Source organism: Exserohilum turcica (assembly GCF_000359705.1).
Source record: "Exserohilum turcica Et28A unplaced genomic scaffold SETTUscaffold_10, whole genome shotgun sequence".
Lineage (NCBI taxonomy): Eukaryota > Fungi > Ascomycota > Dothideomycetes > Pleosporales > Pleosporaceae > Exserohilum > Exserohilum turcicum.
In genome coordinates this window covers 411,655-428,496 of record NW_007359915.1, presented here as the reverse complement: position 1 = coordinate 428,496, position 16,842 = coordinate 411,655, and the positions used below count along the sequence as shown (strand labels likewise).

At 54.9% G+C, this 16,842-nt stretch overlaps 6 protein-coding genes across 6 annotated transcripts; 2 read left to right on the top strand and 4 right to left on the bottom strand.

Moving 5' to 3' along the window:
* On the top strand, positions 1-879 carry SETTUDRAFT_24832 (uncharacterized protein; the record flags this gene model as incomplete). The annotated part of the gene is made up of 1 exon (XM_008023011.1): positions 1-879. One exon carries the CDS (start codon positions 1-3, stop codon positions 877-879), a length of 879 nt encoding a protein of 292 aa, XP_008021202.1.
* Positions 880-1,000: 121 nt separating this feature from the next.
* Positions 1,001-2,636, bottom strand: SETTUDRAFT_24831 (uncharacterized protein; the record flags this gene model as incomplete). The annotated part of the gene is made up of 3 exons (XM_008023010.1): positions 1,001-1,579; positions 1,627-2,366; positions 2,420-2,636. 3 exons carry the CDS (start codon positions 2,634-2,636, stop codon positions 1,001-1,003), a joined length of 1,536 nt encoding a protein of 511 aa, XP_008021201.1.
* Positions 2,637-3,410: 774 nt separating this feature from the next.
* On the top strand, positions 3,411-4,711 carry SETTUDRAFT_166632 (uncharacterized protein). Its single transcript, XM_008023282.1, has 3 exons — positions 3,411-3,662; positions 3,762-4,174; positions 4,285-4,711. The coding sequence occupies exons 1-3, from the start codon at positions 3,483-3,485 to the stop codon at positions 4,370-4,372; spliced, it is 681 nt and encodes a 226-aa protein (XP_008021473.1). The 5' UTR covers positions 3,411-3,482; the 3' UTR covers positions 4,373-4,711.
* Positions 4,712-6,451: 1,740 nt separating this feature from the next.
* Positions 6,452-7,656, bottom strand: SETTUDRAFT_52752 (uncharacterized protein; the record flags this gene model as incomplete). The annotated part of the gene is made up of 4 exons (XM_008023168.1): positions 6,452-6,854; positions 6,908-7,284; positions 7,344-7,448; positions 7,498-7,656. Coding segments are annotated over 4 exons (1,044 nt in total), but the record flags the coding sequence as incomplete, so codon positions are not given.
* A 1,850-nt stretch (positions 7,657-9,506) lies between these two features.
* On the bottom strand, positions 9,507-10,191 carry SETTUDRAFT_36200 (uncharacterized protein; the record flags this gene model as incomplete). Its single annotated transcript, XM_008023074.1, has 2 exons — positions 9,507-9,861; positions 9,923-10,191. The coding sequence occupies 2 exons, from the start codon at positions 10,189-10,191 to the stop codon at positions 9,507-9,509; spliced, it is 624 nt and encodes a 207-aa protein (XP_008021265.1).
* A 558-nt stretch (positions 10,192-10,749) lies between these two features.
* SETTUDRAFT_174863 (uncharacterized protein) lies at positions 10,750-14,152 on the bottom strand (the record flags this gene model as incomplete). Its single annotated transcript, XM_008023281.1, has 6 exons — positions 10,750-12,357; positions 12,416-12,752; positions 12,819-13,230; positions 13,321-13,420; positions 13,727-13,992; positions 14,099-14,152. 6 exons carry the CDS (start codon positions 14,150-14,152, stop codon positions 11,154-11,156), a joined length of 2,373 nt encoding a protein of 790 aa, XP_008021472.1. The 3' UTR covers positions 10,750-11,153.
* Between the last annotated feature and the right edge of the window lie 2,690 nt (positions 14,153-16,842).

Here is a 16,842-nt window from a genome sequence, read left to right as displayed (position 1 = left end):
ATGGCCCACCAGTATGCGGACACGGCATACGAAGACCGCTTCGTCTCCGCGCCGTCTGACAGCGGCGAACTAGCCGACGATGAATTGGAAGAGGATTCATCCGAGTACGACGAGTTTGATGGACTCGAAGAAAACCATCACATCAACACGATGGCTGTCGGCAACGAAACCGGCATCCAAAACACCAACTTTGTTGACAAGGTCGGCACTCCAGCACGCTGGAATGCCATCGCCAATCCCTTCTCAACGCCTTTCACACCCACTATCCCGCCTTTTGGAGAGTATGTGAGCAGAATGCCACATGCCGCACACAACTCTGCCGGCTACTACAACATGCACAGTGGTATCTACGCGCCACCCGTTCCTGCTCAAGTCTTCGCGAACAACGTCGTCCAGCCGTTCAATCCATTCGGTTCATTCATCCCATACAACCCGTTCGCTGGCGACGCATACCCCGCTCTCAACGAGCACCAAGTCCATGCACACGACGAAACCAACCTCGATTTCAACTCACACATGCAAGGCTACGTAATGCCGCCAGAGAGTCTGCCAGTTGGTTTTGCGCGGGCTCCACCGGGTTCAATTGAGCCCATGTTGCATGTGGCTACGCCTCCCATTGATCCCGCTTTGCTCATGCCGAACACGGAAGCGAGGGCGTTGCAGAGTCCTCCAAGGCACAAGACGAGTACTGGACTCGCGACTACGCCGTCGAATAAGCGAATGAGGGTCGGTAGTGGGGAGTTGGAGGCACGCTACTCAGGTCTGCTGCCAGGAGAGCCGTCGGATGCGCCTGGTGAGCTGCTTGCGGAGGAAGAGTACAAGGATGCTGATGCTGACGCTCAAGTCTATGAGCGCGGTTGGTTTTTGTTGGATTTGTGAAGGGATGGTCACATGGGAAGTTGATGGTTGATGGTTGAATGGTTGGCAGTAACATACAGTACTACTTTGGACATGGCACGAGTCTTTGAAGAACCCAGATACCCCATGAGTGACGACCGAATTACAGCTCCTTCTTGTCTCCAGTAGTCTTTACGCGCTTCCTCTCTACACCAACCAAGCTCTCCAGGATACTGATTCCCATTTGCATCAGGGTTACAACCAGCCTTACAACGTAGTCCTTCCACTCTAAGACGGGTTTCCTGCCTCGCATAAACTTTGCGTCTACGACTTCCCAGCCTGCGCTTCCACCAAGCTTCTCTCCAATTTGCAATCCGCTTCGACAGCCATCTTCGTGAAATCCGTAGCCTGTCCATGCGCCTGCGTACCAGATACCTTGCTTGCCTTGTATCTCGTTTAGGCGGTCTTGTGCAAACACCATACGTGAGTTGTACAAGGGATGGCGGTATTGGTATGTTGCCTGGGTTAGAGCAGGAGAGGGTGGGTTAGGTGGGTTGAGGGTAACAAGGACCGAGGAGAAGGTGTCTCGTGGGATATGTTGGAGAGTGTTCATATCATAGGTCAAACAGACAGACTCGAGGGCGCCAGAGGAAGATGTTAGGTTTGCATCCTTTGGTGGGTTGGCCTTGGACGTGGTGAGGTAGTTCCATGCGGACCAGGCAGTATGGCGTTGGGGCATGAGCTAGGGGCTGTTAGTTTGTGCACTGCATGCGGATATTGCAGACTTACCGAGAGGTCAGAGTGCAGATATGCAGTGTTGGGAGTTGTCTCGAATGCATCTAGGATCTCCTTCTCCGTTTCTGTTGCATCATCACCCAGGATCCATCTCGCCTGATCTCCGTGGCAGGCCAACACAACCTCGTCAAAAACTTCGGTTTGACCCTCTCCTCTTCCGCCTAGCTTTAATTCGACCTTTTGGTCTTTCCGCTTCACAGCCAAGACAGGCGTCCCAAGATGGCCTTGGCAGTTACCTGCCAACTCCAACACGGCATCAATGTACTTGATGGCTCCGCCTTCAACTGTCAACCAGGGCGGTCTTTCCGAGATGGTGCTGAGGAGATGATGGTTCCACATGAAGCGTATCAGCGTCAGTGCTGGGAACTCTAGAGCGCATTTGTCTGCGCCGGTACTCCATACACATGCAGTCATTGGGATCAAGTAGTCATCCCTAAACGCGTCCGAGTACCCCTCTCGCTCCAGGTACTCGCCAATGCTCATTTCTGTAGCAGCGAAAGCATCTGGAGATCCTGGGGGGATGGATAGCAAGTCCAGGGCGAACTGGTTAAAGCGGATAATGTCGAAAACCATGCGCCAAAAGGTCGGCTTGAGTGCATTGGATGGCTGGGCGAAGATGGTGCTTCCTGATGTACCGGACCATTCAAAGGCACCAGCATCGCGGGAAACGCCAAAAGTCATTGTAGAATCTACCGTCTTGACACGTAGAGCGGAGAGGAATTTGATAAAGTTTGCTGCTCTCTGTCAATTGCAATGCCGATAGTAGGTTCCATGGCCAAGCACGAACGGTATGTAGCGACATTCAGGACAATGAAGCCGGTATCGACGGGCGTCGTCTTGCCGTTGTGCTTCCACGTCACCGTGTTTGTGTGACCGCCTAGCCGGTCCTCCTTTTCAAAAAGATGCACCTCATGCTGGGTATCGCGAAGCGCATACAAGGCGCTCAGACCAGATATGCCACTGCCGACAATGGCTATGCGCTTCTTTTCCGTCTCTTTGCTCATGGTGAAGCCGCGGGGGCGTGATGGCTGCACAGACAGACTAAAGGCGAGTGCTAATTGGATACAAGAAAGTGACAAAAGACATGAGCAGAGGAACAGAAGCTATGCAAAAGACGCTAGTCATGAGGTCATCGATGTTGAGGCGAAATCCGTCCGAGGGAGAACATGACTAGTATCGCCGCAGCTCGTCTCACGCAATCCGGCGGCCACGCAATTTGGGTAGGGTGGGATAACGTCTGGTAGTGCGCGCAGATGGTACACGGTACCTGTTGGCAGAAAGAAATTATTATTGGTGCGCTGTCTGAAATTACAAGCTCTAGCAACGGTAGAGTGGACCGCTGATCCTGCTACCCACTAGCTCCACCCCAGACACAATAGTGATAGCGAACATGCTATGTCCTCCTGATGTTACTGTCGCATGCCCAGCACTTGAGACCTTTGGAGCCGCAATCTGGTGCGCGATGCGACCGTCTGTGCACCAGGAGTGAAGACACGCGAAAGGCCCACCATAACACGTGTTGGATTTGAAAAAAAAGAAGGTTGCAAGGCAACCTGATGATTCCCATAATAAGGAATGGCCCAGTTTCTTGCCTGGTCGTTTTACAAGACACGGCCTAGCATGGAGGGCAGCAGAACATCGAGGCACGTAATTACCGCACGTGACATGGGGGCAGGGGTGTCCTTGGCAACTGCGTAATGGCCGCATGAGCTTTGGACTATCAACTCGACGCTTCATTCACAAACACATGCGCAAGCGCATCCTCCACGTCTCTCCTTGCCCATAAACGACCGCATACGTACCCGTCTGTTTTCATATCGCCCCCGCGTAAATAGTGCAGTACCACAGCCATGTCCAACCTCATCGACGCCGACGCTGGTACCGAGCGCTTCAGCGGCTACGAAGCCGAACTGAAGCTGGTGCAAGCCGACCTTAGCCAGCAGATAGAGCAGATCAAAGAGACGACTGGAGAGCCAAGGAAAGCCGCCATCAGCAGGGCTGAGCGGGCGCTCGAGGAGGCCGAGGAATTGGTGAGTCGGTGCCTGCAGACGCATCACGCATGCGGAGTTCCATAGTCGCATCACAACGACTATTCATGGCAGAATATATGCTTACAAGTGCCCCGCCAGATTGGCCAGATGCGCCTCGAAAAGTCCAACATACCAGCCAACCTCAAATCCAAGTACAACGCACGTTTCCGCAACTATGAACACGACCTCGATACTACCAAGCGCAAGCTGGAAACGTACACGTCGGACCGCTCCAAGCTCTTTGGCAACCGCTACACAGACAACCCGGATGGCAGCGACGCTCAGCTCGAGCAGCGCCAGCAGCTGCTCTCGGGCACAGATCGCTTGAACAGGTCAAGTAACCGATTGCGGGAGAGTCAGCGCATCGCGCTCGAGACGGAGCAGATCGGCGCTAGCACCCTTGGCGACTTGCACAGGCAGAGAGAACAGATTACCAACACGAGGGAGAGGCTGCTGGAGAGCGAGGGCTACACGGACCGAAGTATCAAGACGCTGAGGGGCATGGCGAGACGGTATGTATACCCCTGTCACCCTATCTATCCAGATCCCAGTTGATAGGGAGGCATAGATGGATGCCCTTTTGATATACTCGACGAGATTTACTGACCGTGTTTCCTTGCAGGATGGCTACCAACCGTATCATCACCATTGCCATTATAACCGTCTTAGTCCTGCTCATCATGGCGGTCATTTACAGCAAGTTCAGATGATGGCCTTGCACCAGTCAACTACCACGATAAGCGTGAATTTTTGTTCGTTTGGCGTTTGGGGGGGGCAATACTTGTATATATTGCACGGGAACTTGTTCTTTGGACTGTCCAATCAAGACTCTAGTCGTGTAATGGCATCACACTTTTCCATCATATCACGTGAGGACGAGCATGTGCGATTGAATATGGGTTTTTTTCTCTCTTCCTACTGCTTGACGCGGGTTTCGACATTACAGGCATATTGCGTGCGTTTCTCTCTCTCTCTCTCTCTTTTACATGCTATTTTGCACATGTCCCTTTATTTTCCTCTCTCCCTCCTCCCTCTCTCTCTATCTTTCCCTCCCTCCCCAACTTTTTCTTCTACATATACAAACACTAGACTAGGAAATCTACAACTTTTGTCAGATCCGTGTTTTTGTTTTTCCCCGCACCCCACACTTGCACCTCAACAATATACAACAACATCAGCAACAATAACAATAACAACAATTAGCGATAACAACATAGGGAAACTGGGCGCGAGTGCAAATGTAATATGCCCCAGAAGAAGAAGAAGAATAAGAAAAATGCAGAAAAATGCAACGCGGAGAGCGTAAACTAAAAGAACAAGAAGAAAGAAAGAAAGAAAGAAAGAAAGGAAAAACAACCCCCAGATTTTCGAGGTGGATATCTTCGGAATAAAAAGTCAAATCTTTTGGTACAACAAACAGGAACGACGTTGAGATGAAAGCAAAGAGCTGGCAAAAGGGGAATTTTGAAAGAAACCCCCCCCCCCCCCCCCCAGAAAAAACAAGAAAAGAAAAACGAGTCGACGGATAAGAAGGCGGAATAATGAAGAAGAAACAGAGAACGATTATACAAACAATAAAAGTACAAGACTTGGAATTATTTTATTTCAAGAAAGAAAAAAAAACCAAGAATTTTTGTTAGCATCGCTAATTGGGGAAACACCGTTCGATGCAAAAAAAGAAAAAAAAGAAAAAAAAGTAAAGGAACGAACGAACGAACGAGATGTTGTTGATGTGGGGCAAAAAGATTTGTTTTTATCCCAAAATGTCGGTCGTATGTGCTGCTGCTGCTGGATTGAGAGCGGGTATCGAACTTTTTTTGATGCTGAAGAAAATGTTTTGTTGGTGGTGGCGTTGGGGTGGTGGGGATTGCGGATATGTAGGAGAGAGAGAAGAGGGAGGAACACGCGGGGATTCTTTTGGTAAATAAGTGCACATTTGGAAAAGAGAGAGCGATGAAGCAAGTGTCTTTTGGGAGAGGTGAGCTAGGGAAAAAAATGGCTTTTTTTTTCTTCGCGATGTTGGCCGGTTTGTTGCCTTGGGGGTTGGGGATTCGGTTCAGGTTGCATCACCCCTTCCGCGCGAGTCGTTGACTCGAAGCGGCGATTATGGATGGACAACCCGGCGCGGCACGGGCAGCTTTAATGTTTGAGGCATTGCAGCACGGCGATGTAATGACCGTCTAGTTTTTTTTACAACCCAAGATTGATCATCTTATATAGGTTGTCGCGTGGATGGCGAGTTTTTCAATGTTTACAACATTCGTAAATGTTTGTTTTGCGCTGCCCACCTACACTGGTCGGGGAGGCACATCTGGAATGTCTTGTCCAATGGGAAACGGGGTGAGGGGAAGCTGCTTGTTACTTGCTCGTGACGCTGGCCGAAGAGTGCCTGCAGTGCTTGGTCGTCGCATCCAATGACCCGGCGGCATCAGAGATGATTTGACAAATTGAAGCGGAAAGGGCACGGGAGGAACAAAGGGTGTGACAGGCATGGAGCTATGTCCGTTGAGGCGCGGCATTGGTGGTTCCCGTGATGCGCTTCTTTTACTTTTCTCGGATGCGTCGCTTGGTGTACGTGAATGTCGTCCTCTGGTGCTTGACGAGCATGATCTTGATCGCGGCGACGACGACGAATGACTGCTGTGAACAGAGCGGACTACACTTAGATTGCGAGAATAGACAGGTCGGAGTTCTTGAAGGGGCATCTCTTCCGGCTTGAAGTATATGCTGCAAAGGTTGACGTTGGACGTTGTAGTGAAGGAAGCGATGGAGCGTTTCGCACCCACTGATGTGGCGGTATTAGGTCTTGTCGGCGCGGCGCTAGATCTCGTGGCCGTGGTGCTAGACCTCGTGAGCATGGTAGTGGGCCTTGTCGTGAAGGTAGTGGTAGTGGGCCTCGATAGGATTTGGTTGGACATGAAAGGAGGCCGTGTGTTGCGCGGCGCAATCATTCCTCGTTCCGCATTATGCATGTTCGCGAATCGGCCTTTGGAATTTCGTGGGGGATCGGAAAAGTATTGCGGCATGATAAGGGCGAACAAAGGGCGCATGGCTGGTATGCAAGCGCAGATGATGCCGACATTCACTTCAACTACCGACAAGGTGGCGTGGTCGGTGTTGTCAAACGACACATTATTCGAGTTGGAGATGCTGTCCAAGGTGTAGAGCCGGATAATCGAGACCAGGGTGACGCTGTTTGTTTTGTTAGCCTCCTGCAGCCTGCACAAGGACCAGGTTTGACCTACGTGCCACTCAAAACAAACATTGCTTCTAGCCCCTTCCTCTGAGATTTCGAAATGGGCAAGTTTCTGACGACAAGCAGCGGCATGATAACAATGATCACGTCTAGCGTGATGTTCACGGCAGCATTCGTAACCCATATAATTAGTTGGTTCATGCAGCGACCGTTCGGGATTGCCTTATTCCATGAGAAGGCCAGGGGCTGGCATATGAAGATTGACGAAACGACTGCCCAGGCCCCGTAGAAGATTACTACCGCCAGAAGGGCGAAACAAGCCACGCGGAATCGACGGACAGTAAAGATACGGAGGTATTGGACCAGGATGGAGACCTTGGTAGTGGTGAGTACGAGGTTGTAGACGCCTACACTCGCCCAGAAGGCCTAGAAATTTGTCAGCGTGATGGCCAATAATAGAGAAGAAGATATTTGTCGGTACGTACCTGCAGTAGTGTATCACGTTGGTCTATCGGCAGTGTCGAGCTCTGCTCTCCCAGCCCATTCATGACTTGTGCGGCGGTCAGTACGGTAAGTGCGATGGAGAAGATCTGGAATTTTGTGAGCAAACAAGCGTGTGGGTAAACAAGGCTGGCTTACCATGGCCAGTCCGATACATGCATCCTCGAATCCAGCCCTTTTTGATATTACCAAGCGCGTGAAAATACGTAAGAAAACAACCATGGCTGAAATGACAGTAAAAGTAAGTACAATGATATCAACCCGTGTCCCAGCGGGGGAAGTATTAGTGACGTTCATTATGAAGGCGGAATAGGAAGACGCCTCGAGGAAATGGAGAGTCGAAAGAAACAACAAAGGAGGACCTGCACCAGTCTCATTCTTCACATCTCCATGCCCACTTGTCCGGAGATGGCGACGACGACTGCTTCCTCGCTGAAGGCAATAGGACGAGAAACAAAAGGCAAGGTCGAGAGGTCCGGATGGAGCGAGGGCCCTAGTGCAAGAGGAAAACAAAAGGACATTTCATTGGTAGGACATGGCGAACGAAAGGAGAGTCGGCATGATTCCCAAAAGAGGCGCACGCTCTAGTTGCTCATGCTGGATTTGGAAGGGGAGAGGCGTCGAGTATCAAAATAGTACGCGCGGGCCAGGCGTGCGCTCCCGCGGAGAGGCCGTTCCATCGTACGTGACGATGGTTGTAGGATGGTGATCAGTGGAAGCATTGACCCGATGGTGCCGTGTTCGAGCGACGAGACGCCAGCCACGACAGAGAGAGGGCAGAAACAGTTAGAGACTGGGGTACAATGCAGCGCCTAGACGCCTAGGGTAAGCCCATGGGGGGGGGCCATGGTTAAGAGGCGGTCTAGCAGATATGTCGAGGACTCGGATATTGTGACTGAGGCGCTGCTGCGGAACTTTTAGCGTCGCATGTCAGTGAGTAGACGCGGGCGGTGGACAATTGGGGAGTGGCAGCGTGGGGTGTGTAGGGCAGGGCGCATGGCGAAGGGCGGCGACAGCATTGAGTGATAGGGAAGCGCATGAATGGCGGGAGCGGTGCATTGTGTTGGCACGTGGGAGAGTGGGTGAAGGGACATGAATCGTGTTGCACCTTCAGCCGTTTGCGAATGATGGCGCAAGGCTAGTTTCCATGCTGCAGATCCAGCTGAACGCAGACCGTGCGCCGAAACCTTGGTGCAATTGCTGTGGCCCTGAAACAGCCCTAAGGCTAACGACGGTGTTGCCACCAAATAACCTTCAGGCTAAGCGCAGTCGCGATCGCTAGAACATGGCCGCGGTAGCTGTAGTCTTGTTGATGGAGCTGGGCGATTAAGCTTTACAGGTGCAAGTCGCTTACCGACTCGAAGCGCGATCAGCAGCGAGCGAGCAAGACTGGCAAGAACAGCTCCAGGGTCGCATTCAGGGTCGCTCGAGATATTCAGGGTCGCTCAGGGTCGCTCAGGGTCGTGGATGGCGCTCAAGAGTCATGGTGGCCCGCTAAGTTGTGGGTTGAGTCTAGGTGTGGTTGAGGGTGGGTGAGGGTGGTAGTTTCCAGCCTTGTTTTCTCACCACTCTCCTGAGACTGACCGCTGGTCTCTGCTGGCTGCCTTGAAGGAGCATTAGCAGATGGAAGGGCGAATGTATTGATAATAATGCCTACTCTGCAGAGGGATTGTGTCGCGAGTGTGTCAGGAGAGGCAGCCATGATTTGTGATTGGCGCGGGCAGCCATGATGCTAGAGAAAAGCGACTAGAGACGGAAAGCTTCAGTGTATAGTGGCACGTTGCTCGATCCTGGCGGAAGATGATGTCGTGCTGCCCGAGTCAGGATGCCGCGCGCGCCTCAAAGAAATGCAGCCGCGCTAGCCCGGTCGCGTTAGAGGGGCTGTTTGGTTTTGTGAGGTCTGAGGTCTGAGGTGGTGGTGATGCTTGGCAGCGGGATGCCGGCGTGCTGGACGCATTGCGCTGTAGCCACGGGGCTGCAAGTGCAAGACATATATTGGCAGGCATTCTTGGGCGGCAAATGGCGTAATGCTGCACGTGTGCAATGCTGCGGTCTGTCACCGGGCGCGGCATAAGAGATGACAGTTGTGCAGGTAGCAGGTGGTGCCGGTGCCTGAGGACGCTCGGCAAGTGGGGTGCGATGCCGCTTTAGCTTGTCATGGCCGTCGCCCACGTTGCAGCGACGAATGCTGCGCTACTTGCACTTGTCTGCTGCGCGGCCTGGCCGTGTGCAGCCTTGTTTCGCGGCGCCGGGAACAGTCGACCAACAGGCGACTTGACTTTGGCACGAACGACAGCGGCTCGTGAGCCAGGCACTGGAGCTGTGTGCGTGTTGCATGCGACGAGCGCCGTCGTAGCCCATTGCCGCCATCCTTGGCGCCAGCGTCGCCGCCAGCGTCGCCTCAGCCCTTCTTCAACCTCGCAGCAAGCCGCGAGCGTCAACGAAAAGCAGCGCACAGCGTGCACGTGGGTGTCAAAAATTCCCAGCCGACCCGAAGGCCAGCTGGAGCGGTCATAGTTGTAGTTTTCAACTAGCAAAAACGCTACCTCGGACGAATCCTCACTGGTAAGCGTAAAGCCCGAGCACTTGGATGCGGACGATGGGGGGAGGCCGAGGGGCGCGCGGTTTAAATATCTGCGGGCGCGGCGCTAGGGGGCTGGGGGCGCTAGCGTCACGTGATGCGGGTTGGGCGGCGGGCGGCTCAAGTTCGGCACGCGGCGGGATTGGCTGGGTGGGGGCTAGGCAGACGCAGCGGGAGCAGTCACGGTTTTCCAGGCAGCGCAGTGTCCGCGGGAGCGTTGTGCAGCACACTGGCCATTGCCGCGCAGCCATGGTAGAGAGAGAGAGAAGCAGCGACATTGGGCGGGCTGGCCTCGCCGCAGGATGCAGCCGCCCGACAGCCTGGCGTATGGCGCGTCTGGGGCCAGGCAGACGGCGTTGGTCATGGTGATATGTACACAGATATGTACCCAGATATGTCCCCAGATAATACATAATAATACACACAACGACGCTGCCGCCCGCCATTGCCCGTCTCTTGCCTACACATGGATACATCCATACACACACACACACATGCAAGAGCCTCCACGGCCCATGTGAAACCCGCCCGTACTGTACAAGCCAGCTTTCCTGTCGTCGGCATCGGCATACCTTCACCACGCACAGCAAGAGCTGTGGCATGCGTCCACGGACCACCACCCACATGGCTAGTGGGGTCGCCGTCAGTGCAAAACAGAGCGTGATTCTTGTAGTAGCCGGCATGCTCCGCGTTTCATTCAGCTGCAATATCATCACAGCGGCTGCATCAGACCCAGAGTGAAAAGCCATTCACACGCCCTCCGCGGTGACCAGCAGACCCCCAAGCAACCACTGGCGGTCCCGCCCCCCCCCCCCTCCTTCTCCCCTCCCCTCCAACACGCACCATGTCCGACCCAAAGGTACCGTGAATATTCTGTATATTTCTGCTGATGGCTGCCCCCGGTTTCCCTGCACACACGGCCCTTGCCTCTACACGTATGACGTCAAGACCACCCGTCTGGAGCGTTTGGGAAGGCACGTCTGGCGTACACTTCACCTCATCCGCCTCCGCATGTCCCCTCTATACGCCCTCCTGCCCGGCACAAGTCCACACACATCCCCCTCTCCAGCGACTACAAACGCCTACGCCGTGCGTCGCATTCGCCCTCCTGCCTCCTGCCTCCTGCCTCCGCCTCCTGCCTCCGCCTCCTGCCTCGAGGACGAGTGGATTCTTGACTAGACGGCCGATGCCCCCTACCGCAAGCTCCTCCTCTTCATTCGGGCATGAAGTAATCCTTGTGGAACCCTGGCACTTCCGAGTGCGGATGATGCGTGGCGCCTGCCGTGGCGCTGTACGTCCCGTAGGTCGAGGCCTCTGAAATGGCCATGGATGGCTGAGCAACAGGAATGCTCAGGCCATGGTCAGCGTCCGAGGTCCGTACCGCTTGCGTCTCCTTGCGCTCCCAGAGCTCCGACACGTCCACGGCATACTGCCTAGCCAACCCCTCGAAGCACTTGAGCGCTATGCGATGGGCACGCGCAGCCACCGGTCCCTGCATCCTCTGCAGCCACCCTATCGTCTTCTTCACATGCTGAATCATGGTCGCAGCATCACACGACGTCGACATAGGGTACGAAAGGCCGAGTAGGAAGACGGAGATGGCCTGCATCATGTGGTGGACGAGGCACCACCACGGCAAATCCTGGTGAATTCGGCTGCTAAAGTCATCCGGCAAAGACGCAACAATTCCCTTGGCCGCCTCGATGCATGCGTCGGCCATGTTTCTCGAGAAGCTCGCGTCATGGGGCTCCTTCCACGGTTGGCGTCGGGCAGCCAAACAGGGTCGTGTGAGCAAGATGCGCGCGCTGCAAAACTGGAACTTCAAGAGCATGCGCTCACGCGAAAAGGCCTCGCCGGCCTCTCGTCCATCTCCGTACGGTCGGAGCTTCAGGGGCAGCGAAGAAACCCACTGCTCTAGCCGCTGGCTCAACAGCGTCGTGTCCTGTTGGACGTCACTCGGAGACCGGATCATCGTGCCCGCCGAGTAGAGCGATGTAAGGATATTCTGCGTTATGATCGACAATTGAACAACAGCCCTAAAGTACGACCCCTGGTTGATCTTGATTGTTCCAAAGCCCATTGGCGTAAGAGGAGAATTGGTGGTAACGTTGGACGAGACGGGAAAGGCTGCTGAGTGCGACCCTGTGGCTTTCCCCACATTTGCAAAGGCTGCCGTGGTTTCCTCTGGCATGCGTTGTTCGGGATTCGTCATGGGCAGTGGCACGGAACAGTACGAGTCGACGACGATGCTGGGCCGCCCAGTTATGATGCTCAGCGTTCTCTCCAGTGAGTACAGGCTCCACCATATCTGCACCAGGGATTCCCGTTTGGTTGAATTGGCAGAAGGGTCTTCGTTCCGTACATGGAGCCCGAGGGCGTAGGCCGACCGAAGGGCAATACCCACAATGGACCAAGCACTACCATCATCAGCACACCTGTCGCCTTGACCAATCCATTGTTTGGCTACCAACTCACCGATTGACTTGTCCAATACTCAGCCAGTAGAAGCCGAGGAGCCCCAAGCTTTGGATCTGTGGCACATCAGGATGGCAAGCCACGGCCGCTTCGCTCAAGCCAAAAGCACGCGCCCGCGCTTGGTACGTAGCATGACCATCGGCTGACCAGCCCTCGTTGAGATGCACGTAGTTGGCGCCAATGGCAAAGACGAGATTCAAGATGATCTGCCACTTTGGGTTGAGGCGTGGTGCGTTTCCGTTCCGCAAAGAAGCAAAATAGACACGCGTCTGGTCGGTAAACTCCTTCCTCGGAAGGATGGGAAAAGAATCATGCACCTTGAGCATGTAGCACTGGACTAGAAGGATGAAGATACAGAGTCAGTCCATGTCTGACCAAGCACGCTTGTCCATCCAAGACTCACCCAGGTGCTCAGCAAGGTCGGCCTGAGGCAGTTCGTGTGGGTCCACGTAAAAGTTTACGTTGACATCGTCCGAGTTGGCCCAAAAACTGAAGGAACTGATGGGCTCACTAGATCGAGCGTAGGAACCGCGTCGTGACGGGCCCGAACTATCCCACGTCCCATCGGCTCTTTCGGCTTGGGCGAGTGCCACTGCACGCAGCCATTGTACTTCTGAGCTCTTGCCAACGAAGCCTGTCGAGCGAGCCTCGTCTTTGGTGTGCAAGTCCTCATCCAACAAGTCGAGAGCCTCGGTTTCAAGATGCTCTAGATAGTCGATGCTGTCCAACTCGACGACTCCTTGGGCGCTCTGAGCGTCCACGTCAGAGTTGGATGGTGTCGGGGTAAGTCTGGGCTCCGACAGGTCTTCGCCAATCTAAGACTTGTCAACTCTGCAAGACTTTGCTGACCGTGTAGCACACATGGTGTGCATGCATGCATGCATGTGCGTGTGTGCAGGCCTTACCTCTTCCAGGAGATCGTTGATGCGGTTGCTCTCTTCAACACTTGCACGGTCCCGTATCTCCCTCAAAAGGCCAGCCAACTGCTGGCAATGCTGGGTAACACTATGCTTGTCAGCAGTGCGGTCAAAGGGTCGGGGAGAAAAAGTAGACGTTTTCAAACGATCTTTGCGAGGCAGAATGTACACGCATTGACGGTTCGTAGTAGCACAATGCTTGCAGGTTGGCTTCTCGCCTGTACATTTGATCTTGTGGGAACGACACTAGATGCGCGGACAGGCTGTCAGAAACAGTAGCAAATCAGGCAGAGACCAGAGTCAGCGGGCGACAATAGCACGGCAGAGGGACAGAGGGCTCATGGGCATGCCGCCCGTGACTGCACAAGTACGGCTGTGCATGATTCAGACTCACTCCAGTACACGCCCGAGGCACTCGACGTCTATCCTGAGGGCCGTTCTGTGCAGTCTCGATTCTTTGTAAGCGTGGGATAGCGACTTTCTGCTGAGTGGACGAATTGGGGCCGTAGGGTGCTTGGGAAGTGTAGTCCGCAGCGGTTGAAGCCATAGCTCAAGGTAGCGCCCTACTGACCGAAGACTGAAGTTATTGCTCGAAAGAATGGACGTCCATCTGACATGGGTTTGCCGCGGCACCGCAACAGAGCGTATCGCCAAACGAGCCTGCGCTTTGTCGGGCACGGCGGAACTTTGATCTACGGCGTCTGCGGCTCCATTTTTCGCGTGCACCATGCGCCCAAACGTGGTTATTGGGAGACAGGGAGCCTACCCGGACCCTAGGACCGGCAGTCTCGGCCGTCGAGCTTGGCCAGTGTTTGCCCATAGAGTCGGGAGTTTGGCATCGGGACAGTTGGCCGTACCCAATGAGAGGGGATGCGACCGCCCTTAGCCCTGGCTGCTCCGGTGCTGTTGTCAGAACATTTGTGGGCTGACTCTGCTGTATTAGATCACGCTTGCCGGTGGAATTCTCGCTCCCTGCGCCAGAAGATTCTCGCAAAAAATATCGTGCACGATTTGCTGTCTATCGCATCTGCGGCTCTCTCTTGCTTATCTCCCGACGACCATCGCCGTCTGTCTGTCCAACTGATCTGGGCCTCTCCCGTCTGCCGTGTAGGCATGCTGGAGGCCACACACACACGCACACACACACCCACCCGCACACCCACCCGCACGACAAGCGCCATGCGAACAAGTACCGACAGCGCCATGGCGAGCACGGCTACGACAGGACCTTGGGCATCCGTCTTCCCCATGCCCCCTTAAAACACCGTGACATATCGTTTGTGGGGAAGCCACATCCGGGATTTCACACAGGGAACAATCGCCATGGCCGGGCTGTGTGTGGGGGGTGGGGGCTGGCCTCAGGTTTGTTGCTTGGAAAAGCGCAGAAAAGGCACCCTCGCATGAATACTGGCTGGTGGTGTCTCTGGAACCCCCGACACCCTGTTGCACAATTAAATGTGTTGCCGGGCCCAATGACTCGACTGACCATCATCAATCAGCGATTTGCACCTTGGACCAAGCCAGTCCAAGGGGACACACACACACACACAGACACAGTCCAAGCCGATCACGACAGACGACAACAACAACAACGACAACGACAACGACAAGTACGACAACGCCTCGGACCCACCGACACTCCAAGATGCAGACGACATGAGAGAGGGGGGGTGGGTTTGGTGTATGTGGGATGCGCCGACGGTGGGCTCTGGTTAACGATGCTGCTACGACTTTGGCTGGCACTTGTTTGCTCGGATTGACTAGCGGCACCTGTGAGATCGCTGCAGCACTAGCTCGATTCCAAGCAACAGACTCTCTCTTTGTTGCAGCCAGCATAGCATGGCGTCCGGATGTCGTCGCAAGGTGCTAGTACAACAAAGGGGCGGGCCCTTTTGCCCGTGCTTTCCTCGGCCGATTGTACACAGAGAGTGGTGTTGGCATCGAGGCAAAGCAGCAGAGAGCGAGGGCCGCGGGGGGTTGTGCATGTGCTGCTGCTGCGTCAAGGCAGTGCACAGCTGAATCTGGGGTACTGTCGAGTAGCCTCGCCTGAGTATGTAGGGTGAAGTCGAGGCACGACGTTGGGCCCTGGTGATTGGCTTCCGCAGTACGGCCGGCCAATTGCAACGCGACCGCACAAAGTACATGGCGTTGGACCTAGCGCGCGAACAACCCAAGATCTTCGGCCATGTATGCTTGGGGGGAGCGCTCCGCGGAGGCGGACGGCCATGCGACTTACTGATAGCGCGGCCCTGACTTGAATCGTCTCCAGAGGTTGCATTGCGCGTGGTGCTCAGGAAGCCTGGTCGTAGGCACTTGGCGTCAAAGGCACCCAATCGGCCTGGCGTGCCTCGACGCCCTCTCCTGGCCCAGCCCCTGGTCGCGGCCATGATGTGATGCATTGCTGGACAACGTCTGTGGGCTCATGCTATGCACGCGCTGGCGGGCTATTCGGACGTGTGTGTGTAGAGACGGTGCTGCTGCTGCTGCTGCTGCTCTCGCCGCCCCAAGCCCCCAGACCAAGACCCAGACCATGTGCCATCGCGATTGCGCACATATAGGGTCGTCTTGCTTTTTTCGGACAATTCCCCGCTGCCAGTCATCTGTCACATAAGAGCAAGCAATGCCATGCATTTGTGGGTAGTGGCTTCGGGCACGAGCCACGGGCGTGGCTAATGTGCGGCTGCGATATACTCCGTCTCTCTCTTGCTCTGCCTCTGGCTTCTGGGCCTGCCGACATGCAGCATCGTGTATGCCATATCGAGCCCAGATGCACGCCGTTGCGGGACCGGGGCGCCTTGCAGGCCCCCTCCCGATGGAGGCGACCTGCCTCTTCTGCTGCCAAACGGCTCCATATGCTCTGCGCAACATGGGCAGCCCCCGACGGGACTCGTAGGGTAGCAGTGGGGTAGGCAAGGCCAGGCGTGGCAAGCAGAAACTCAACAGCTTGCTCCACTGGTGGCGCTCGCCGCTCGCCTGCTCCCAACGTGATTCGTAATGTCTGACTCAAGCGAGACGACATGGCAAAGCCGATGCTCTGCTGGGGCTCAGATTCCCCCACCACCTTGCCTGCGGTATATGAACTATGTGCGTATCAGTAGTCACTTGGCAATCGTGATGCCTTGGGCGCGCGATCAGCGGACCCAGCTCATGGTCCATGCGCCCAGCTGCCGTACCTCGTTCTCTCGCTCTCTTGCTCTCACACACACACTCTCTCTTTCTCTCTCACGCTCACGCTCACGCTCACCCTGATGCTCACGCTCACTCGACTCTGGGCAATATGTGCTTGCTCACGTGAAGAGGCCCCCCCCCCGGCTCCCCCCATTTCCCTACCTCCCCGGCCCTGGTCACGTTACGCACCGGATATCGCCATGTACATACCTGCCACCAACAGGCCAAGTTGCTCATTCGCCAAAAAAATAATTAAGGTATAATACTGCAGCATCCATATGTACAAGAGTGGAGCGGTGCTGGTGGATCGGCCGATATGCCCTCTGCCATCCTTCGATCTAA